The sequence below is a fragment of the Triturus cristatus genome, chromosome 3_1, assembly GCF_964204655.1.
Source record: "Triturus cristatus chromosome 3_1, aTriCri1.1, whole genome shotgun sequence".
NCBI lineage: Eukaryota > Metazoa > Chordata > Amphibia > Caudata > Salamandridae > Triturus > Triturus cristatus.
In genome coordinates, this window is record NC_140583.1 from 948,762,148 (window position 1) to 948,785,346 (window position 23,199).

Here is a 23,199-nt window from a genome sequence, read left to right on the forward strand (position 1 = left end):
CATGTAGGCCATGGAGAGGCAGGGCGTGGTTCGCTGGGGGGCTGCAGGTGTGGCCGTCACTCCTGTGAGCAGAGATGTTTTTAGGGCCGGGGTGAAGTTTAGCGTAGAATGGTGACAATTTAGACCTGGCGATCGGGCCAGGGTGTCGTCTATGTTTTTGGTTTGTTACATATTTGTAATAAAGGTCTTTTCTTCCCACCTCAGGCACACTCCTGTCAGTGTCAGCCAGTGTGGCCCTTCTTTCCTGGGTTCTTGCATGTTTACCAGCGGCTTCTCTGAAGCTGCAGCAAGTCTGTTTACTCCCAGGACAGCCTGGTCGCCACAGGAGTCAGGGTGGGACAGCCGTGCCTCTCTCAGGCACGACGGCCCCGCCAAGTGCCAAGACTCCGGTCAGGAAGCGCTGAGCTCAGGCAAGTGCCAAGACTCGGGCCAGAAAGCGCAGGGCTCGGCTAGTGCCAAGACTCGTGCCAGGTAGCGCAGAGCAGGGGCTAGTGCCAAGAATCGGGCCAGGAAGAGCGGGCGGTGGGTGCTGAAGCCCGTGGTCCCGCAGCCCTCTGGCAGACGCTGTCCCGTCTGAGAACCAAGGCTTTTTCCTGCAGGCGATGGGCAAGTAACTGACATATATTTCATCTAGCGCTTGCACCCGCAGCTTCGTGGCGCTGTACAACCGCTGTTAAAGTCAACATACCTGGATTCTTGTTGGAGGAAGTGCTTTGTAATATGTGCCCGCCTTTATTCGCGTTGCCCCCAGCAGTCTTAAAACAAATCCCATTATTGGCAACACATCTATGGAAGCTGAAAGAGGACGACCTTATTGGCCGTTCTGCATCCAGTGTGTTAATCGTCACCCTCCCCAAAGGGCCTTTAAGCAGCAGAAAAAGTCTGTTGACTCTGTGAGGGGTGAAATTACCGGCAGATGAGCCCATGACTAGGGCGAGAATGGGAGAGACGCCGGGGAGGGGGTGGAACAACAAAGGGAGGCTCACAGCTCAGTTCTGCGCAGAGCACATACAGCCTCATGCATCAAGCCAAAATCCAGTCGGTAAAATACCGAATCGCTAATAACACCCGTTAGCGAGTAAATAAAACCGAATCCCAATGCATCAACCCAAATGCAAAAATGCAAAAATCGCAATTTAAGGAATCCTTAAATAGCGATTCCTTAAATTGCGATTGCATTTAAGGAATCCCAAATTGAGATTCCTTAAATGCAATGCATTAAAGTAAAAAAATCAGCGAATTCGCTAATAGGGGGAGCAAATTACCATGAAGATGAACTTCATGGTAATTTGCTAAAAGTTTGAAAAATGCACTTTTGTGCATTTTTCACAGTTTCATGTTGCGCACACACATGCCCTTAGAGCATGTGTGTGTGCAACATATGTGCACATATTAATTTCAGGGGTGCAATAGGGTATCATTTTGACACCCTTGAAATTGCATGAGCAATTTGCGAGAACCTACTGGTACTCGCAATTTGCTCATGCAATCTCCAATTCATTCCTATGGGCCTGGAGGCCCATAGGAATGATTGGGACGGCATTCCTTAATTGCTACTCGCAATTTGCTAGTCGCAATTAAGGAAAGTTAAGGAATCGCTATTTGAATAGCGATTCCTACATGCATAGCCTTTTGCTATTCCTTATTAGCGAATCCTTATTTTTCGCTAATAAGGAATCGCAAATGGCATTGTTGATACATGTGCCTGTTAGTGAATAACTTCTGTCATCGAAATATGGTTTTGGTCTCATGTGCCTCACAAGGAAGAGATGTGTTTCGCTGATAACTGTGTATCATTGTCGTCGCATTGTAGAATGAAGCGGGCGCCGTAAATCGCCACATCCCATGAAGCGGGCGTCGTGGCGAAGTGAGATAAACTGGTGTGAAATAGCAGCAGGGAAGGGGGCGGAGAGGGGCTACGAGGGAGAGAGAATGGGAGAGATGCCGGGGAGGGGGTGGAACAACAAAGGGAGCCTCACAGCTCAGTTCTGCGCAGAGCACATAGTGAATAACTTCTGTCATCGAATTATGGTTTTGGTCTCATGTGCCTCACAAGGAAGAGATGTGTTTCGCTGATAACTGCGTATCATTGTCGTCGCATTGTAGAATGAAGCGGGCGCCGTAAATCGCCACATCCCATGAAGCGGGCGTCGTGGCGAAGTGAGATAAACTGGTGTGAAATAGCAGCAGGGAAGGGGGCGGAGAGGGGCTACGAGGGAGAGCGACGTGAAGCCATATGGCTGCTTTGCGCGCGTGCACGCCTCGTGCAGTGTCGCATTGTAGAATGAAGCGGGCGCCGTAAATCGCCACATCCCATGAAGCGGGCGTCATGGCGAAGTGAGATAAACTGGTGTGAAATAGCAGCAGGGAAGGGGGCGGAGAGGGGCTACGAGGGAGAGCGACGTGCAGCCATATGGCTGCTTTGCGCGCGTGCACGCCTCGTGCACTGTAGCTCTATGCCAGGGGAAGCACTTTCAAAAATCCACTTACAAAATGTCTCAAAGAGACAGCTTTCGCTGTCTCAGCGAGACCTAAAAAAGATGTTAAGCGGGCTTAAAGGTATAATTTTGGCAAAATTCCAGTAGTTTGTTGGACGCATTGCTTTTGACTTTTTGGGCAAATGTATATAAAATGACTGCATTTCTTTTTTTTTATATATATCTTTATTGGTTTTGGTTTTATTGCTCCTTACAATAATTTCTCTCCTTCACATTACAATTTGCATGATAATACAAAATAATTAAAATGGAAAACAACATGGAAATCTTCGTCATACAATCATATGGCATCCGTGCATAGATTATTGCTTCGCATTGTAAAGGCCTAGGTACTGCATGTCTTAACGCTCACATCCTAAATACAGCAACTTGTACTATGCAATGTCATGTTCTCCTGCTCAAAATGTTACAGCATTAATTCTAGCGAACAATGGTAATTGCTGGTACCATGTATCAGCATTGTTGATCGTAAACCGTATACTTATATATATCCTTTATCTCGTCAGAAGGCGTAGTGGAAATCTGTATATAGTCGTTTATATCCCCAACAGTAATACTTCGCAATAGAAAGGAAGGGAAAGAGGATGGGGGTTCACCAATAAGACATTTGTTTTCCAATAAACATCTCCTAACAATCTACTTAACACAAAAAAAATAAAAAGGCTGTCATTGAGTGATAATTGTAATAGTCTTCGCTGGGCCGCGTATAGGGCTGCGTGTAACTGCCACCGCAGTGGGTGCAGGCGCGCAACACCCATTGGATTCACAGGGCTTCAGCCCCCCACCCCCGTCGCGTGTGGCAGCCCGGGCTGAGACAGCTTCCCGGTGCACCCAGACAGCCACACCCGAGCACTTCACAGGTCTTTAAAAGACCATTTGCATGTTAATGAGGCCTCGCTGTTGTTTCACCCCTTCTAAGAGCCCCTGCAGCTCCACTCTGCCTATGGCTTAAAAGATTCAGCCCCCCCCGAAATGTTTTCTTAGCCCCCCCCGAAATTTGGCTCTAGTTGCGCCTCTGAGTGGGTGAGTGCATCAGAGCGAGACTCGAACTTGTAAAAAGATGTCTGCGGGGCAGTAGTGTCGGTGTGCGGTCCGATAGGCAAAAGGGGCATGTGATACCTCACATCAGCGGACAAACTGTGGCGGTAAGTCTCTCCCGCAAATATCGCATCTCCCATGAACTATGGCCGCTGGCATGCCTATTTCATTTAAAATGACTGCATATGTATACTTTTGACCGGAAGAGCTGTGGATTTTAAAGTCTTGTTAGCTTACAGTGGGAGATTGTTATGGTTGAAAATATGCTGTACCTGACCAGGATCTCCGATGGACTACTGTTTCTCTGTGAAAGCATCTGTACCTCGGGATTCAGTGATTCTCTGCTCCAAAAAAGGTCCACTGTGCATTCACAATACCTATTAGATCACACAGGCCAGATTTTTTGGCCTGCTTTAAAGATTGCGCAACTTTTACTGAATGTATCTTCTGTGTGAAGTACACAAATACTCCGTGGGCTGCAAACATTTGTGCATGCGTCCCACGCAGATAGGCCGACACGGCTGCTGGATACGTTTGGGCAGCATTGTGTTTCGACATCCAAGCTTCTCATTCTGAACACACACTGTTTTGGGCGAGGGGGGTTTGGGGCACAATGAAAGGGAAACGGCACAGGATTTCCAAATCTTCATAAGTAACGTTTGCACTCCACGTAGCGTGGTTAATGGCAAAACTAATTACTAGAAAGATTGCACACAAATCACGGATAGAAGAAACATTTTGTGAATTCTCCACTCTTCCTGACAAATTCTTACGGTTTGCACATGGCACTCTTTCAGTTTCTAGGTGAGCGTGGAAGGTCTTCTTTTCTGTTTACAAAAATCTTAACGTAAACGAGTGACTAATTGCGTTTTGGCGATGCCCTAATTGCTGCCCGCATCCTGATATGTACATGCGTACACCAAGAAAATGAATGCACATTCATTAATTTGACGAATGAGAAATCTCCACACGTGCTTACATTTTGGTACTCTGGTTTTATTGGCCTGCATCTGCCGACGTCCTCTGCAGCTTTAGTCTCTTGTTTGATATTTTCGTCACAAAAGCGACTGGCGCCGTAAATCGCCACATCCCATGAAGCGGGCGTCTTGGCGAAGTGAGATAAACTGGTGTGAAATAGCAGCAGGGAAGGGGGCGGAGAGGGGCTACGAGGGAGAGCGACGTGAAGCCATATGGCTGCTTTGCGCGCGTGCACGCCTCGTGCACTGTAGCTCTATGCCAGGGGAAGCACTTTTAAAAATCCACTTACAAAATGTCTCAAAGAGACAGCTTTCGCTGTCTCAGCGAGACCTAAAAAGCAGTCTACAAAACATCTACCTTTCTGCCAAAATTGGAGTAATTACGTTCAGCAGTTCAGGCTGTAGGTTCGACAACGCATTCCTATGAGAATTAACATTACAAACGCACCCTTATTTTGTACCCCTACTTCCCGGTCCTCACAGCACAGATCACCCCCAAACTTTCCATGACACACTGAACCTACTTTGATAATTTTTGGCAAAATTTCATGACATAGACCAATCAACATTGTACAAAGTGTGCTACATTAAATCAGTTTCTTTAAGAGATGCCTAAATCATAAATAAATATTGATCCTCCTTACTCTTCAAACAAGGGAAATTACTCTTCACTCTTGAAGTAAGCTAAGCAATAAGCCATTTTAAAATTTATGTAAATACAATTGTAGTTAAGGAACCAACAACCTTAATTATAATTACTGCAACATATGAGAAAATCTCGACATAGCTTCCTACTACAGCACGTACTTACAGTACAAGAAAACAACACCATTAAATTTATCCCATTTGGACTATTTTATGAATAGGAAAACCACAGAAGAGAAAAAAACATGCACGTTGGGAACTGGTTCGGGCGACTTTCAAAGCCACGTTGAGCAACTTTAAAATGGATGTCAATAAAAACAAGCAAAGGCCAAGCAAATTCCATATACGGCCTAGTTATGGTAACTTAAGCTTACTCGAATACACATTATTTTCTAATTAATAAAAATGCTCTCAACTTCTAGAGTGTTAGAAATGTGAGGTTGATGAGTTGCAATCTAACACAAGTTTTCTTCAGTAATAGAGAGGGGACAGTGAGACACATCCTTTACCTGCATTTTAAGCATAGTAAGGCTAAAGCGGAAATTTACCCGTTCACTTCCATGTCACATTTATCCCGCACACACCAACATCAAAACACACCTTTTCATAGAGAAATACTATATACCAATAACTCTGCGTTACACCTCCTTCTCTTGGCGGACTAAACAGCGAGGGTACAGTCAAAGAGAAACCAGCACCTCAAATGCAAATTACCTTTCAGGAAAACGAAGAAAAACGCCAGAATGAAGGCCAGACCAGCCACAAGTATCAAGCAACAGAACACTGACAGTAGTCTCGCAGGCCACCTCTTTCCACGAGCGGGTGCGGCGGCGGGCTGGGGGAACTCATTGGTGGCTAATAGGTCCTCTCTAAAGGGCGTAGGAGTGGCAAGAGCCACATCGGAATCCGAGCTTCGGTGCACCTGTTGCAACTTAGAGCCTCCTCCGCTCTCCTCTTCTAGCACCATGCCAGATATCAGGATGCCTCGGTTACCCCCTCGTCTTGTGCTCCTAGTGAGGGCCATGTCTTCCTCTGGCAGGTAGCGAGATCAAACAACTAGAAAACACAGATGTCAAGTTCGAGGCGCGCGCCACAATTTGCCGATGCGGGCACACTGCGCATGAGTACCCACGTCATAGAGACACTCACGTTATGGACAGGCAGAAAACTCAATCCAGTGTTTAGGTCAATGCACAAACATGTTATGCCTGACTTCAACATGGCCGCCACTGTGCCATTTTTTCCACGAAAGGCTGCGCGCAACCTTATTTTCTGGCTCCTCCTTTTCCCTTACTGCCCTCGAACTTGTATACGTAATATCCTGTCGCTTCCTATCGGCTGACGCCGCCTGTTTTGTTAGTTCCGCCTCCCACAGCTGCGCGGATGGAGACAGGGAGCCCTGCACACCTTGACCAGTTAGTGTGCACACGAGGGGGCTTTGTCGGTGGGCTTGTGTAGTTGAGAGGCCGTCTGTTTTTCGGGGGGTCACGGTGGGAAGACCAGCTTTCTGCCCCCAGCCACTGAGGCTGGACACTGACTGCCCCACCGTCATTCCTGCGTCCTTTGACCCACGCCGCGCACACCAATGAGACTCTCTTATGTTGGGAGGCTGCCGATGCGGCCGGGCGACGAGCGCGGGATGATGGTGAGTGTCTTGCTTGGTTTTCATAGTCCTACTGCGCAGTTCGTAAGCTCGATTGTGCTGCCGCATGCCTGCCCCTACATCTGAGCCAAAGTGAGGTTTCCAGAACATTTCTTTGCAGAAGAGGTTCTTTCCCTTCACGCTAGGCAGCCGGCTTCTTGGACACGCTGGTGCTTGCATTTCCACGCACACAAAGCTCTGCTTTTCAAAAACCAGCATTGGCATAGCCAATAGGTCTCGCCTTTGGGACCTTACAGGATTTAGCCAAAGCTATTGACTTTGCCAATGTCTTTAAGCAATGTTGTAGAGCATTGTGGCTGCTGTGCAGCATGGTGAAAAGTTGAAACAGATTAGTTTTAAGATGTTTCCAAAATTGTACAAGATGAATAATCCATCCATGCTCTTGCAGTAATTATTTTCACTTTCTTTAAGCTATGACATGATCTATCAAATATTGATCCACCAAAACATTTCAAGGATACATGTGATCAATCCAAAGAGCTGCTGATTGAGCCACATTCCATTGGAAATGGAAGATTAAAACAATTAAAATTGCATATGTAATGTTTATGCCTATTGGCAGCTCAGAGTTCAACGTGCTCATTCCCACACAGATGGATCGACGCTTGAATCTTATGATATGTTAAGTATTTTATTGAGCGCTCAAATCACCCTGGGGTTATCTCGGCGCTAACTAGGAAGGTGTACTGAGGGTAGGAAGACCCAAGAGAAAAGAAGGAGATCTCAATTAGAACAGAAAAGCGTTCATCTGTTTTCTCAAACTGCTTAGTGTTGGAATTTTACGCAAAGCTGGAGGGAGCTCATTCCAATATCTTGGCGCCAGTTATGAGAAGGCTCTTCCTCCAGTGCGGATGAGGCGAATTCTGGGAACCTGAAGGAGATCCAGAGTACTGGATCTAAGTTCCCTACAGGGGGGAGTATTTTAATAGTTTTTTCTGCAAATATAAAGGGCCTCTTTCGTTCAACGCGTTATGTGTAAGACAGCAAATCTTAAAAAAAGATCTCTTCTTTACTGTTAGCCAATGTAATTCCCTCAACAAAGAGGCAGAGGCCGAACCTGCCGGGCAATTTAAGATCATTCGCGCTGCGGTGTTCTGGATTACTTGGAGTTTGGCCAATTTGGTCTGTCCCACTTCTGCCAGCAGGGCATTGCCATAGTCCAGATGACTGATGACCATTGCCTGGACTAGAGTTCTGTGATGGGGGGTGGGCAGATAAGGAACATTTTTCCTAAGAAGACTTAAACCATAGTAACACAAACTTGTAGTTGCCGTAATATGATCCTTCATAGTCAAGGCCTGGTCCAATTTTTAGACCTAGGTTTTTTTACTGACTGTTTGGGGGAAGGGGCAGTGCCCAATTCGACAGGCCACCAGTCATCCGACCATCTATCGATGGCTTTACCCATCAACATAACCTCCGTCTTTTCTGGGTTAAGCTGGAGACAATTTCTTGTCATCCAGTTGGAGATGGCAAGCATATCAGAAGCAAAACGGATTTTGTCGAGCTCTGGGTTTGGTCCGATGGTAAACATAAGCTTAGTATCATCAGCATATGAGATGATCTCAAAACCCAGCTGCTTGACAATCCGTGCCAGCGGAGCCATGTATATATCCGTGCCAGCGGAGCCATGTATATATCCGTGCCAGCGGAGCCATGTATATCCTGAATGAAGCCTGGCAAATCTCTTCTAAAGGCGTGCCCAACATGGGTCCAGGGTTCCTGGATCCGAGGCAGCTTTTCAGGATAACCTCTGGCTGTGAAAGTTAGTTCCAATTAGTTTCACTGCATGCAAATCTAACTTATATGGATATCTTGAAATATGCCACGGATCCAGTCCTTCTAAACCAACATTAAAAACATTCCAGAAACAATATCCAAACTTACTAGAAATATAAAATATATATATATATATATATATATATATACAATGTGAATTTAAACATATATAGATATTGTATTGAAGTTATGCAGTGTGTATCTTCGAGTAAGAACTCTTGGGTAGGCCTGTCGATCAACCTCTTTCCATTCATTACATAAGACTTTTTTTAACGCAGCATGTATGGGCAAGAATTCAGGCTCCCGTTTTTGAGAGCGGCTGAAGAAATCATCCACTGACTCGGAGGACTGTGGCACAGCAAGGTTCTCCCTATAATGGTTCAGAGAGTTCTTGACTCTGCACACGGCGGACTCTAAAATCCTCTTCTTCAGCACAGCCACTCCATCATCTGGTTCTGAAGCCATCCTAGGAACTTTGGGAGCAAGTGGTTCTTTCTTGGCCACAAAAGCCACCTCTCAGCCTACTCGATCCTCTCCTCTAGTGAAGACAAAGTAATTCTGTCATCAGGCTGTGAAGCACTACTAGGCTCATACCTATCTAAAGAGAAAGGATCCATATTTTGTGTCCATAATAGTGAACAGTCAGGGAACTGCCCAACGCCTGCAGTAGACATGCAAACAATGCGATTCGCAATGTTTTCTTATTTATGCGGTTGCCCAATCAACCTATTAAAACTATATTTAGGATTTTAAAAAAGGATTTACTCGCCAGGCAGAGATTTTTGCAGCACACATAAAATCTGGATGTTTGTTTCCTTCGGCCCTCTGTTAATGTTAATATCCTGGAAGACTAGGGCAGACATCTTGGTAGTTTGTAATGTGTTTATTGGCTCTGGATAGATATATACTTCCCGGAGCTTAGAGTAAAACTTATTCAGTAAGCTCGAGGAAGAGGGCAAGTGGCTAATGGTAAGGAGACACTATGTGGCCTATGAGAGCACCTTGCGTAATTTCAGATGATGCCCATTACCAATATTTTATGAGACAGTACAATTACTGGCATGTATCAGCAATGGAACATTATTAGCGTTTTTCAAAAAAATCAATGAGTAGTAATATCGGACAACTACTGTACTTGTCGTACAGCATGCACACAAATACACATCCATGAAGTGCACCTTTGTGAATGTAACTCTCTGCACAAGTGCATGCTTTATGATTATTCCCCATGCATATCTAATATTTACGCCGGGAAAAGGTTAGTAAATTTGGTTTCATGCCTCCTCGGTTAGAAGTCATGTATTCCTACAGGGAGTTCAATTCCATGCCTTCCTCCTTCAACTGACTGCGAAGCCTGCAGCACACATCAGATGCTGAGCGCCGATGAAGTAACATACCTGTCTTTCGCACCTTTACTGTCTTCAAATCTTTTTTTTAATGCAAAGGTTTGAGCAATTACTGCAGCTGGCAGTTCACAGACGTTTACCAACTTAAACACTTCAATGTGTCTGTGTGCTCCTGCAGCCAACACACAGATCAGTTAGCTCACTTAGATGCATGTAAATGATAGAAACATGCTTCAAGGTATCAACTCCGCCCCACACGATCAAGAGCAGGTCGTCTATATACGGCAGCCAAGGCATTATGTGACTTACAAACGGATTGTTGTCTCAGAGACATGATTCTCTAATTTGCAGCACTAGAATCTCGACATGCCTGTAGGCTAGGTTGCTGTGGCAGCTCTAGCCCGCAGCTGCAATTAAAACGCACCCTCAAGCCATAAGAATTGTCTGAGCACTCTGACATGCAAGCCGAGCATCACAAGATTCAGAGGGTTATATAGAATTACACGAACTGTGGAAAATGGGGTTCCCACTGTCGTGTGAAATTTTCACGCAAAGGAGTAAACAGTTTCTCACAAGAAACAGGCAGAGATTTTGAGTTGCTTCTTGCTATACATTTTAAGCTTGCACCAGTGTCTTGTGAACACAAGCGCAGCCCTGCGGCTGCGAAAATTAATTGTTGTAAGGGGGAGCAGGAGGTGAGCCCGCGAGTGGTGCGTGTGCAGTGTGCTCATTTTCAAGCACTGCACTCCTGCTTGTGGCGCGCCCCTGCGCCCTCCCACAAGTTGGATGCTGCCACAAGCACGATTGTGTGCTTGAAAATGAGCAGAGCGATGGCTAAAGGCCCTCCTATGCAGTGCATGTGCGCTGCGTAGGCGAGACCTAATGAGGGCCAGGTTAAAGGTGGGAGATTTGTTCTTTTCTTTCAGGGAATGGAAAGGCTAGGTTCACTTTTAGGATGCTGTATAACTGTAAAAATGCTGGTTCGATATTTGAACCCCCTAGTGATGAATGAACCCTCTTAGTCTGTTATAGAATGCGTGATGAATGTAGGGCGGGCTTTGTTCATGGCTTACTTCATATCACATTTTCTGTTGTAGCTTTACAAAAGAGCATGCACCTTCTTTGCTTTTGTAGTCTAGGAACGTGGCAGACAGTCGTTGTTGGTGTAGTCTTTTTTTGGTTGAGTAGCGGTGGGCGCAGTAAAACAGGCTTATTTGGATGAAACTGAAGAAGTTGTGCGAAGTAGTGATAAGCTCCCATTAAAATAAATGTTAGTAACTTTCTTTGGTGTTTTGCTGATTTAATAGAAAAGCATGAAATGCAGGTCGGAGACCGCTTTTCTAGCGGATGCGTTCTAAAACTAACAGATTTGTTAGAATGTGGTCAGGGTAGGTTGCAGCCTAACCAAAATATTGTGCAAGCAGATAATGCGATAAATGTACTGTCTGATTGTTGGGACGAACACATATTCTGGAAAATAAATGGACTTGACCAATTAGTACCTCCCCAGCCAGTCTACTGCCACAGACTTTGTAGGAAAGTAGGATCTGCTTCTTATGGTTACCCCCACTTTTTGTTGATTGCACCACTGTTTTTGACTAGTCTGGCTGGGATCCTGCTAATCAGTACCTCAGCCTATCTGCTTTATCCTTTAAAATGCATGCCATGTACTTGGGTACCCTTATAAGTCCCTAGTATATGTGTGAGAAGTTGGCCTGGCATATGCTGTCCACTAGTTATAGGGGACACCTTGCACCAGTCCAATTCGACTCTTATGGTGATAGGTTAAAGACAACCTTTAAAGAAAGCTATCCTAGTGGTAGCTGTGGAGAGCAGCCTTCAGGCTAAGTATTGAAGGAGTGTTAAGCTTATTGTTTTACCATAGATAACCTCTTGAATAACCAAATAAAAGAGTAGTCCACACAGGTGTGTGTGTGTGTGTGTGTGTGTGTGTGTATATATATATATATATATATATATATATATATATATTCTACTGGCGGTCGCCGGTAGATAGTTATAGTTAGGACCGTGTTTCCATAGGAAATCCGCAACATTCTATTTTGAATAACTTTGGCGCCGATTGTCGAATCCTCGCGAAATTTTCAAAATAGGTGGGGCGCTCCGCTCCTTCCCTGAAAGTCTCGGGGGGGATTCGTCAAGCGGGGGCTGAGAAAAAGGGGGGGGTCCCAAAACGCGTTTTCCCCATGCATTTTTCCATAGGACCTTTAGTCCAAGCTACAGCCCGAGCGGCTGAACAGAATTACTAGAAATTTGGCAGAGAGGTAGCCCTCAGGTCAGGGATGTGCCTTTTGCAGGTCTGGTGTAAATCTGTTCAGTAGTTCCTGAGAAAATAGCATTTAAATCAATATATATATCTATAGGCGCGCTCCGAGCGCGTACGGCAAGCTTACCGTACGCGCACGCTGCCGTGCGCGAGCGCGATTCTGATTGGTTGTTAGATCTTAGTAAACATTCGAATCGGTCGAAACCAGGAAGTGTCGGCCGCCATTTTGTCTCTCGCAGTCTGAGGGGGTGAAAAACAAAGGTGGAGAACGTGAAAAGGGGGCAGGGTGGACAATTCCTGACCCCCTAGCCTTTGTCAGGAGGTCCCAGAAGGACCCCCAAGTGCCAAAATTTCTTTACTTTTTTTTTTTTCGAAAAATCGCTGGGTGCGCGTAGCGTGCGCGTACGGTGGATACGGCAAAATTCCGCTAAATGCGTAACGTGGGCGTGCGGTGCGTGAAGCGCACCGTGCGTGTACGGTACGCGCACGGTGAAAATCCTTAAAAAAAAAAAAATACATATCTTAGCATTTAAAAAACCATACAAATTCACTGAAAAAACCATAGGTTTCACACACGTTATAGTTAGGAATTAGCATTTAAAAAACCTTGCAAATTCACTTAAACCATAGGTTTCACACATGGTCTAGTCAGCTGGACATTTCACTCGTGAAAAACCATTGAAATTCTCCCGTTATAGTTAGTGCAGGCAACTATAACTCACGCGACCGCAATCCTCTGCTGATGACGTCAGATATTACATCGCTGATGACATATGTGTCTTTCTGAAAAAAAAATATTTCTAATATATGTGTAGCTAAAAATTAATGGAAGAAGACATGGGTAAATAAGTGTCTAAATACAGTGATGTAATATCTGACGTTATCAGCAGAGGATTGCGGTCGCGTGAGTTATAGTTGCCTGCACTAACTATAACGGGGGAATTTCAATGGTTTTTCACGAGTGAAATGTCCAGCTAACTATAACGTGTGAAACCTATGGTTTTTTAAGTGAATTTGCAAGGTTTTTTAAATGCTAATTCCTAACTATAACGTGTGTGAAACCTATGGTTTTTTCAGTGAATTTGCAAGGTTTTTTAAATGCTAATTCCTAACTATAACGTGTGTGAAACCTATGGTTTTTTCAGTGAATATATATATATGTGTGTGTATTTATTCTAAGAATAATCCCACTAGTCTCTTTATGAGGCTGGAGGTAAAGATACAATTCAAACAAGCATTGATAGTTACAATAAATAGCACTGGAATCATAGGGCCCCAGGGGGGGACCAAACCATATATCAAAGTGGTATAAGAACCACGACAATTCTACAGACAATGCCTAGGGCATTTAGGGTCGCTGGCCCCTTGTGAAACCACCCAAGGTAGTGAGGAAGGGGACTGTGAGAAGTTGGCCTGGCATATGCTGTCTCCTAGTTATAAGGACACCTTGCACCAGTCCAATTCGACTCTTATTGATGATAGGTTTAAGACAACCTTTAAAGAAAGCTATCCTAGTGGTAGCTGTGGAGAGCAGCCTTCAGGCTAAGTCTTGAAGGAGTGTTAAGCTTATTGTTTTACCATAATAACCTCTTGAATAACCAAATGAAAGAGTAGCCCACACAGGTGTATATATATAAAACATATGTATTTATTCTAGACAGAATCCCACAGTCTCTTTATGAAGCTGTGGCAAAGTTACAATATCAAACAAGCGTTGATAGACACAATAAATAGCACTATTAACATTGGGCCCCAGGGGGGGACCAAACCATATACTAAAAAAGTGGTATAAGAACCACGACAATTCTACAGGCAATGCCTAGGGCATTCAGGATCGCTGGCCCCTTAAGAATCCACCCCAGGTTATGAGGAAGGGGACCCACGGGAGGCGCGTGCAGTGCAAGTAGCTGCTATCGGGATCTCTATTACAGCCTATGCAGAATGTCGTGGTTGGAAATAAACAGTTTAAAAATACTTCTAGCAGGAGTACAAAGTTAAAACTTCAGACTTAAGCTTTTGAAGAGCCCACTACCACGAGAGTACCGAGGTACCACTGTTACCTGCCCCAGGGAAGCCGGGTGCATAGGTCGTTTCTGCTGTCGGGTCGCGGGCTGATTTTCAATAAGAAAATTATCAAAAGTTCTGCTAGCCAAAAGCGTCGATGCCGTGAAGATCAAAGATGTGAAGATTGTAGAGAAGAACCTGAAAGCAGAGGGGACAGAGTCTGGGTCACGGCAAAGTGACCAGGCGGCTCAAAGCAAAGGGCCCTTCGATGTCGGGTGCTTCAGGTGGAAAGTGGTGTAGCTTGGATCTGCAGCCACGGGCTCCGGGAGGCTTCAAGGAAGGCCAGCTTCAGGAGGGCGACTGTCCCACGTCGGATGAGGGGCGCTGCGGTGTTAGTGTCCGGATTGGATCCACTAAGCCTTGGCAACCGCAACCCACGAAGAATAAACAAATCTGCTACAGTGCAGACCCACGAGGTCTGGGAGAGGTCTCCTTCGAGGAGACTGTTGAGCAGGCCTGGAGCAACCAGGGGAACTCTTGATTGTATAGATAGGCCTCCACTAGGGCCCACAAGTTGAGAGACAAGGGACCGCGGGAGGCGGCAATTTGGAGTGCGTAAAAGGGCACCCACTGGCCACCGGAGGGGGCTAGGGCGCTGGTCTTTGGCACAATTGCTGTAGAGTGGTTGGCTCGTAAACGGGCCAAAGCACAACTTCCCCACTGGTCAGGGTCGTGTGCTACGCAAGAGGTGGCCGGTGTCCTGGGGTATTGGGGATCTCGGCACCCACGCGGTCCACGGTGCCCAAACTCGTTGAGCACACTCACTGGCCTCTGGGATGCGCTGGAAACCCACCTCAAGGTTCCTGGAAGTCGTCGAAGTTGGTGAGAGCAGCGAAGTTCCAACCGGGTCACTTGCAGTGTTTCAGGTGCCTGCCAAGCAGGGGGATAACTCCTTTATCCCAAGGGATATTTCTTCTGTTAGCTGGGCAGCAGCAAGTCGAAGGTCAAGACTGTAAAGTTCAAGATTAATCTGAGGCTCTGGGGCCACGTTATTCATCTTTATCCCCAAGATTAGGGGAGTGTCCAGAGTAGCGTCCACCAATGGTAGGTGAGGCGGGAAAGGGTGGCTACACCCTCTCCCCTTTGTGTGTTTCCCTCCTGGGCGAGGGGCAGGGTGCCCCTGAACCGGTTCCAAGCGGTGTATGCAGAATGAGGCTTCTGCAGCTGCCTACGTGCAACTCTGAAAGGACATTTGGTGCACCCACCCTGTTCCAATCCACATTATCCTGTCTGGGAAGATGCTAGCACCTCCCTGTCACAGGAGCCCTATTGTCCAGCTGGCGAGGCTGGGGTTTTCCCCAGCAACAGCCAGCCAGGGTTGTGTAGGTGGCGGGTAGTAGCCATTTTGTACTGCTTGTACACTTTTAAATTGGTGTCTAAATTCTGCCGCTTTTCCCATATCGCCCCTCTACCAGGGGGGAATCGTACCCTCATGCCCATGGCTGGACTGGGGGTATGATTCCTACATGTTTGACACCAAACACGATATGGTTCTGTGTAGCCATTCTCAAGATCGCAATAGACTTATAATGCGGTTAAGAGTATATGGTATGGCTACACTACAAACAACCCAGCAATGATTTTACGAAGGTTGCAGAGTGGCCCTACTAATGTAGGGGGTCCCCCCTCACACATACCTCAGCACCTTGCCTTGTAGGATTAACAAGGCCCTGCTTTAGGGGTGACCTATGAGAGTATATGTGTTGTAATGGGGTGGGATATAGGATGCCTATATCCCTGTAAGGGGTGCTAGCACCACCTTACCCAGACTACAGTAGTGGTCTGGTGGTGTCAGTTTGTATGGCTGTCCCAGGGTGGCACAATAAGTGCTGCAGCCCTGGTAGGCCTACTGAGGGACCCATGCCCTGGGTACCTAGGGTACCATCTACAAGGGACTGTCAGGGCATCCTCAGCATCCAATTAGTTTGTACCTAAGGTACTTCACATTAGTTTTAGGGAGAAAGCAGATAGGCTGGGGTCCTGGATAGCAGGATCCCAGCCAGACTAGTCAAAAACCACTCAAATACCAGGCAAAAAGTTGGGGGCAACCATTAGTCAGATTCCACCTTCCTACAGGGACCCACGGGAGACGCGTGCAGTGGCAGAAGCTACTGTCGGGATCTCTATTAAAGCCTATGGAGAATGTCGCGGTTGAATTTTACAAGATTAAAAACACTTCTAGCAGGAGTTCAAGTTCAATACTTTAGAGTTAAGCTTTTGAAGGGCCCACACCCACGAGAGTACCGAGGTACCACTGTTACCTGCCCCAGGGAAGCCGGGTGCTTAGGTCGTTTTCGAGGTCGGGTCGCAGGCTGATTTTCAATGGCAAAACGTGAACAACTGCTGCTAGCAAGAAGCGTTGGCGATGTCGTGAAGATTGCAAATGTAGATTTTGAAGAGAAGGACCTGAAAGCAGAGGGGACAGAGTCTGGGTCACGGCACAGTGACCAGGGGGCTCAGGAGAAGGAGCCCTTCAATGTCGGGTGCTTCCAGGTGGAAGAGGTGTAGCTTGGATCGTCAGCCACGGGGGCCAGGAGGCGTCAAGGAAGGCCAGCTTCTGGAGGGCGACTGTCCCACGAAGGATGAGGGTCGCTGCGGTGTTGGTGTCCGGATTGGATCCACTAAGCCTTGGCAACCGCAACCCACGCAAGAAACACAAAACAGCTACTGGTGCAGACCCGCAAGGTCAGAGCGAGATCTCCAGCGAGGAGACTGAAGAGCAGGCCTGGAGCAACCAGGGGAACTCTTGGAAGTGAAGATTGACCTCCGCTAGGGCCCACCAGTCGAGAGACAAGGGACCGCGAGAGGCAGCAATTTGGCGTGCGTAAAGATGCGCCCACGGGTCGCCGGAGCGGGCTAGGGCATCTATCTTTGTCACAGATGATGCTGGGAGGTTGGCTCAATAATCAGCCAAAGCACAACTTCCCCACTCGTCGGGTGCTGTGCAAGAGGTGGCCGGTGTCCTGGGGTATTGGGGATCTCTGCACCCACGGGGCCCACGGTGCTGAGCTTTGCTGTGCACACTCGCGGGCCTCTGGGATACTCGGGTAGGGGTTCCTCCTCCCACATATCTCAGCACCCTGCCTTGTAGGATTAGCAAGGCCTGCCTTCGGTGTGACCTATGAGGATATATGTGTTGTATTAAGTGGGATACAGGATACCTATATCCCTGTAAGGGGTGCATGCACCACATTACCCAGACTACAGTAGTGGTCTGGTGGTGTCAGTTTGTATGGCTGTCCCAGGGGTGGCACAATAAGTGCTGCAGCCCCTGGTAGGCCTCTGAGGGACCCATGCCTAGGGTACCATCTACAAGGGGCTGATAGGGTGTCCTCCGTATCCAATTGGTAGGTACCTAGGGTACTCACATCAGTTTAGAGAGGAAGCAGATAGGCTGGGGTCCTGGATAGCAGGATCCCAGCCAGACTAGTCACACCATTCAAATACCAGGCAAAAAGTTGGGGACAACCATATAGTCAGATTCCACCTTCCTACAATATGGTATACATGTACCCAGGGCATAGGTACCTCAGAGGCCTCTCATGGGCTGAAGCATGTATTATGCCACCCATGAGAGGCCATGCAAGATGGAACTACAGGTCTGCCGTTGCAGACTGTGTAAGCTGGTACTTGCACCACTTATGAAAGATATAGGTTAACTATATCTATAGGTCACTACACATAAAACCTATAAGTCACCCCTATAGCAGGCCTTGACAATCTTGAAGACCGGGTGCTGGGTTTTACGTGAGAGGGTGCCCCTGCATGAACAGAGACCCTCTGCAGCCTTCGTCTCCCGGGTTGTCTGTGATGCAGCCAGACATATAGGTAGAGAGAGGTTTAGTAAATGCTAGCTCGAAATGAGCTGCAAAAAACAATGTCGTGTTTGGTATCAAACACCTTGGAATCATACCTCTACACTGGTAACTGGTGGGGGAGGTATGATTCCACACTTTGAAGCAAGCTTCGTGGGTCCCTGGTCTTCCCGGTACCAGCCTTCTCGACCCGGACAGCACAAAATGGTTGCTGCTGACCAGAGACAGATTTCTGCTCTCCTGCTGCTTAGCCAAGCTCAAGCAGAGGAAGGCAGCACAATAAGCATCCTGTCACAGGGCGGTGTGACCACATCCCAGACAGAATGTCGTGTATTGGAGCTGGGTGGCTGCACTTCCAAAGTGCATGAAAGTCTGCACGAGGGGCACATTTGGTGTCCCTGTGCATAGTCCAGCTCAAACCAGTTCTGGGAGGCATTGGCTGCTGCTCTGGCACAAAACTGGACAAAGGACATGGGAGTAACCTACCCTCTGTCCTGACCCTACCCTGGGAGGGTCCCCTGAATCTGTCCAATCCTCTCCCGTGGGTACAAAAGGGCTTACCTGGCTGGAGGACCCTATATTAGACGTGTACAAGATTATGAACAAGAAACCTTCGACCGTCTAGACGCTTTGATTTTTGCTGGACTTCGACTGGGCCTGACTTCGTCTCCCTCTCTGTCCAAAGCATTGTCTGTTCCCGTGCACCATACAGGGTCTGTGCAGGACCTGTGGAGCATCAAGGACAACCGAAGTATCTCCCTTGGGGTAAGGGAGTGACACCCCTGTTTTCGCAGGCACAATAACGCAACTGACTGGTCTGCTGTTCCTGAGTGCCTTCGGAATCCGAAGGCTCCAGCAATACAGGAGGTGGGTTCCTTCATTCCTTGAGGTCAAACTGTCCTCTCACCAAGTTTGAGGCCCGTATCCTTCGTGGGGACCGCATAACCCGAACCCCTGTGCACCGCGTACTTTTGCAATTGCATATACTTTTTGGTGTTCCCCAACTAAGTGCATTGGGCTATAGATTGCCCCGACCTCTGCGCACATTTCGTAGAAAGGACTTTGGCCTCCTCGCACTCTGTGCTCTACAAGCTGTTGTTTTCTGAAATTGCTAGAGGTCCGCTCGACTCCTGTGCCTTCGGCTGTGGGTCCAATTGAGGGAAACATTACTTTTCTTATGCTCCCCTGGTTGCTCTAGGCCTGTCATGACTCCCCTTGCTGTGGTGAGTCCCCTGGTCCATGCTGGGCCAGACCGTAACCTTTCTTGACCTTCGTGGGTTGCCAAGGCTTGTTGGTGCTCCAGCCGGACACCGACCCCTCAACACTCTACATCCTTTGTGGGACAGCTCTTATCCGGCTGCTGGTCGTCCTTGACGTTTCCTGGTCCCTGCAGCTGTAGAGTCAAGGGCTCCTTCTTCGCACCTGAAGCCCCCGACATAGGTGGGCATTCGTCTACCGAGCCCCTGGTCACTCCTCAGTGAGCCAGACTCTGTCCCCTCTACTTTCAAGTTCCTTCCATCAAGAATCGATCTGCAGTTTCCACCAGACACTTTTCTTCTTTCCACCAGTGGCATTTCTTTGAAGACTCCCATTGAGGACGACAGCGGTTTCCGACTCCACTTCAGACATATGCACCCGGCTTCCCTGGGATAGGTAACTCTGGTACTTCGGTATCCACAGGTGGGGTGGCTCTCCAACCTTCTATATTCCAAAGTGTTTCCTCGTAATTCACTGGGACGGGTCGTTAAACTGTATAACTGTAACCGTGACTCTCCTATTGAAATGCACGTAACACGCGGTCCTGTTCTCACACTGCACCTGTCCTCCTTGGGGTCCCTAATTACTCACCTTGGGGGGTTCCTTGGTGTCCCAGCGATTCTACACTCTCTAGGCCATGGGTACTCACAAACTTTCTCTCGGGGGGCCAAATTTACAGTATGGTTTGTGGCAGAGGGCAGCACCGGTGGGGGCGGGGCAGTAGGGGAGGGGGCGGGCTAGAGCAAAAAAAAAACTGTGACCATGAGGTTGAACACAGGCCCCTGCAGCGGACGCCTTCGTCCACTGAGCCACCAGACCCGACATTCACACATCTCTATCCATCTCCCTCACTCTGTCTCCCTTTCTCTCTCTCTCTCCCTCCCTCCCTCCCTCTCTCTCTCTCCCTCCCTCTCTCTCTGTCTCCCTCCCTCTCTCTCTGTCTCCCTCCCTCTCTCTCTGTCTCCCTCCCTCTCTCTCTGTCTCCCTCCCTCTCTCTCTGTCTCCCTCCCTCTCTCTCTGTCTCCCTCCCTCTCTCTCTGTCTCCCTCCCTCTCTCTCTGTCTCCCTCCCTCTCTCTCTGTCTCCCTCCCTCTCTCTCTGTCTCCCTCCCTCTCTCTCTGTCTCCCTCCCTCTCTCTCTGTCTCCCTCCCTCTCTCTCTGTCTCCCTCCCTCTCTCTCTGTCTCCCTCCCTCTCTCTCTGTCTCCCTCCCTCTCTCTCTGTCTCCCTCCCTCTCTCTCTGTCTCCCTCCCTCTCTCTCTGTCTCCCTCCCTCTCTCTCTGTCTCCCTCCCTCTCTCTCTGTCTCCCTCCCTCTCTCTCTGTCTCCCTCCCTCTCTCTCTGTCTCCCTCCCTCTCTCTCTGTCTCCCTCCCTCTCTCTCTGTCTCCCTCCCTCTCCCTCTGTCTCCCTCCCTCTCTCTCTGTGTCTCCCTCCCTCTCTCTGTGTCTCCCTCCCTCTCTCTGTGTCTCCCTCCCTCTCTCTCTGTCTCCCTCCCTCTCTCTCTGTCTCCCTCCCTCTCTCTCTGTCTCCCTCCCTCTCTCTGTGTCTCCCTCCCTCTCTCTGTGTCTCCCTCCCTCTCTCTGTGTCTCCCTCCCTCTCTCTGTGTCTCCCTCCCTCTCTCTGTGTCTCCCTCCCTCTCTCTGTGTCTCCCTCCCTCTCTCTGTGTCTCCCTCCCTCTCTCTGTGTCTCCCTCCCTCTCTCTGTGTCTCCCTCCCTCTCTCTGTGTCTCCCTCCCTCTCTCTGTGTCTCCCTCCCTCTCTCTGTGTCTCCCTCCCTCTCTCTGTGTCTCCCTCCCTCTCTCTGTGTCTCCCTCCCTCTCTCTGTGTCTCCCTCCCTCTCTCTGTGTCTCCCTCCCTCTCTCTGTGTCTCCCTCCCTCTCTCTGTGTCTCCCTCCCTCTCTCTGTCTCCCTCCCTCTCTCTGTGTCTCCCTCCCTCTCTCTGTGTCTCCCTCCCTCTCTCTGTGTCTCCCTCCCTCTCTCTGTGTCTCCCTCCCTCTCTCTGTGTCTCCCTCCCTCTCTCTGTGTCTCCCTCCCTCTCTCTGTGTCTCCCTCCCTCTCTCTGTGTCTCCCTCCCTCTCTCACTGTCTCCCTCCCTCTCTCACTGTCTCCCTCCCTCTCTCACTGTCTCCCTCCCTCTCTCACTGTCTCCCTCCCTCCCTCACTGTCTCCCTCCCTCCCTCACTGTCTCCCTCCCTCCCTCACTGTCTCCCTCCCTCCCTCACTGTCTCCCTCCCTCCCTCACTGTCTCCCTCCCTCCCTCACTGTCTCCCTCCCTCCCTCACTGTCTCCCTCCCTCCCTCACTGTCTCCCTCCCTCCCTCACTGTCTCCCTCCCTCCCTCACTGTCTCCCTCCCTCCCTCACTGTCTCCCTCCCTCCCTCACTGTCTCCCTCCCTCCCTCACTGTCTCCCTCCCTCCCTCACTGTCTCCCTCCCTCCCTCACTGTCTCCCTCCCTCCCTCACTGTCTCCCTCCCTCCCTCACTGTCTCCTCCCTCCCTCACTGTCTCCCTCCCTCCCTGTCTCTCTCCCTCCCTGTCTCTCTCCCTCCCTGTCTCTCTCCCTCCCTGTCTCTCTCCCTCCCTGTCTCTCTCCCTCCCTGTCTCTCTCCCTCCCTGTCTCTCTCCCTCCCTGTCTCTCTCCCTCCCTGTCTCTCTCCCTCCCTGTCTCTCTCCCTCCCTGTCTCTCTCCCTCCCTGTCTCTCTCCCTCCCTGTCTCTCTCCCTCCCTGTCTCTCTCCCTCCCTCCCTGTCTCTCTCCCTCCCTCCCTGTCTCTCTCCCTCCCTCCCTGTCTCTCTCCCTCCCTCCCTGTCTCTCTCCCTCCCTCCCTGTCTCTCTCCCTCCCTCCCTGTCTCTCTCCCTCCCTCCCTGTCTCTCTCCCTCCCTCCCTGTCTCTCTCCCTCCCTCCCTGTCTCTCTCCCTCCCTCCCTGTCTCTCTCCCTCCCTCCCTGTCTCTCTCCCTCCCTCCCTGTCTCTCTCCCTCCCTCCCTGTCTCTCTCTCTCCCTCCCTGTCTCTCTCTCTCCCTCCCTGTCTCTCTCTCTCCTCCCTGTCTCTCTCCCTCCCTGTCTCTCTCCCTCCCTGTCTCTCTCCCTCCCTGTCTCTCTCCCTCCCTGTCTCTCTCCCTCCCTGTCTCTCTCCCTCCCTGTCTCTCTCCCTCCCTGTCTCTCTCCCTCCCTGTCTCTCTCCCTCCCTGTCTCTCTCCCTCCCTGTCTCTCTCCCTCCCTGTCTCTCTCCCTCCCTGTCTCTCTCCCTCCCTGTCTCTCTCCCTCCCTGTCTCTCTCCCTCCCTGTCTCTCTCCCTCCCTGTCTCTCTCCCTCCCTGTCTCTCTCCCTCCCTGTCTCTCTCCCTCCCTGTCTCTCTCCCTCCCTGTCTCTCTCCCTCCCTGTCTCTCTCCCTCCCTGTCTCTCTCCCTCCCTGTCTCTCTCCCTCCCTGTCTCCCTCACTCACTGTCTCCCTCACTCACTGTCTCCCTCACTCACTCACTCACTCACTCAGTCTCCCTCACTCCCTCCCTGTCTCTCTCCCTGTCTCTCTCCCTCCCTCCCTGTCTCTCTCCCTGTCTCTCTCCCTCCCTCCCTCCCTGTCTCTCTCCCTCCCTCCCTGTCTCTCTCCCTCCCTCCCTCCCTGTCTCTCTCCCTCCCTCCCTCCCTGTCTCTCTCCCTCCCTCCCTCCCTGTCTCTCTCCCTCCCTCCCTCCCTGTCTCTCTCCCTCCCTCCCTGTCTCTCTCCCTCCCTCCCTGTCTCTCTCCCTCCCTCCCTGTCTCTCTCCCTCCCTCCCTGTCTCTCTCCCTCCCTCCCTGTCTCTCTCCCTCCCTCCCTGTCTCTCTCCCTCCCTCCC

At 49.3% G+C, this 23,199-nt stretch overlaps 2 protein-coding genes across 5 annotated transcripts in view; one reads left to right on the plus strand and one right to left on the minus strand.

Annotated features, from left to right (window-relative positions):
- Positions 1 to 6,310, minus strand: part of ARL6IP6 (ARF like GTPase 6 interacting protein 6) — a 214,283-nt gene extending 207,973 nt beyond the window's left edge. The window contains exon 1 of the mRNA XM_085645534.1: positions 5,873 to 6,310. Within this exon, the coding sequence (XP_085501660.1) occupies positions 5,873 to 6,182 (310 nt within the window). The 5' untranslated portion in view covers positions 6,183 to 6,310. The remainder of the gene's footprint in view (positions 1 to 5,872) is intronic.
- Positions 6,311 to 6,453: 143 nt separating this feature from the next.
- PRPF40A (pre-mRNA processing factor 40A) overlaps positions 6,454 to 23,199 on the plus strand; it is an 827,412-nt gene continuing 810,666 nt past the window's right edge. For 2 of the 4 annotated variants that reach the window (XM_085645530.1, XM_085645532.1), the window contains exon 1: positions 6,454 to 6,803. In XM_085645530.1, coding sequence (XP_085501656.1) covers positions 6,744 to 6,803 — 60 coding nt within the window. In that variant the 5' untranslated portion in view covers positions 6,454 to 6,743. The remainder of the gene's footprint in view (positions 6,804 to 23,199) is intronic. The other 2 variants (XM_085645531.1, XM_085645533.1) reach the window with 2 other exon arrangements.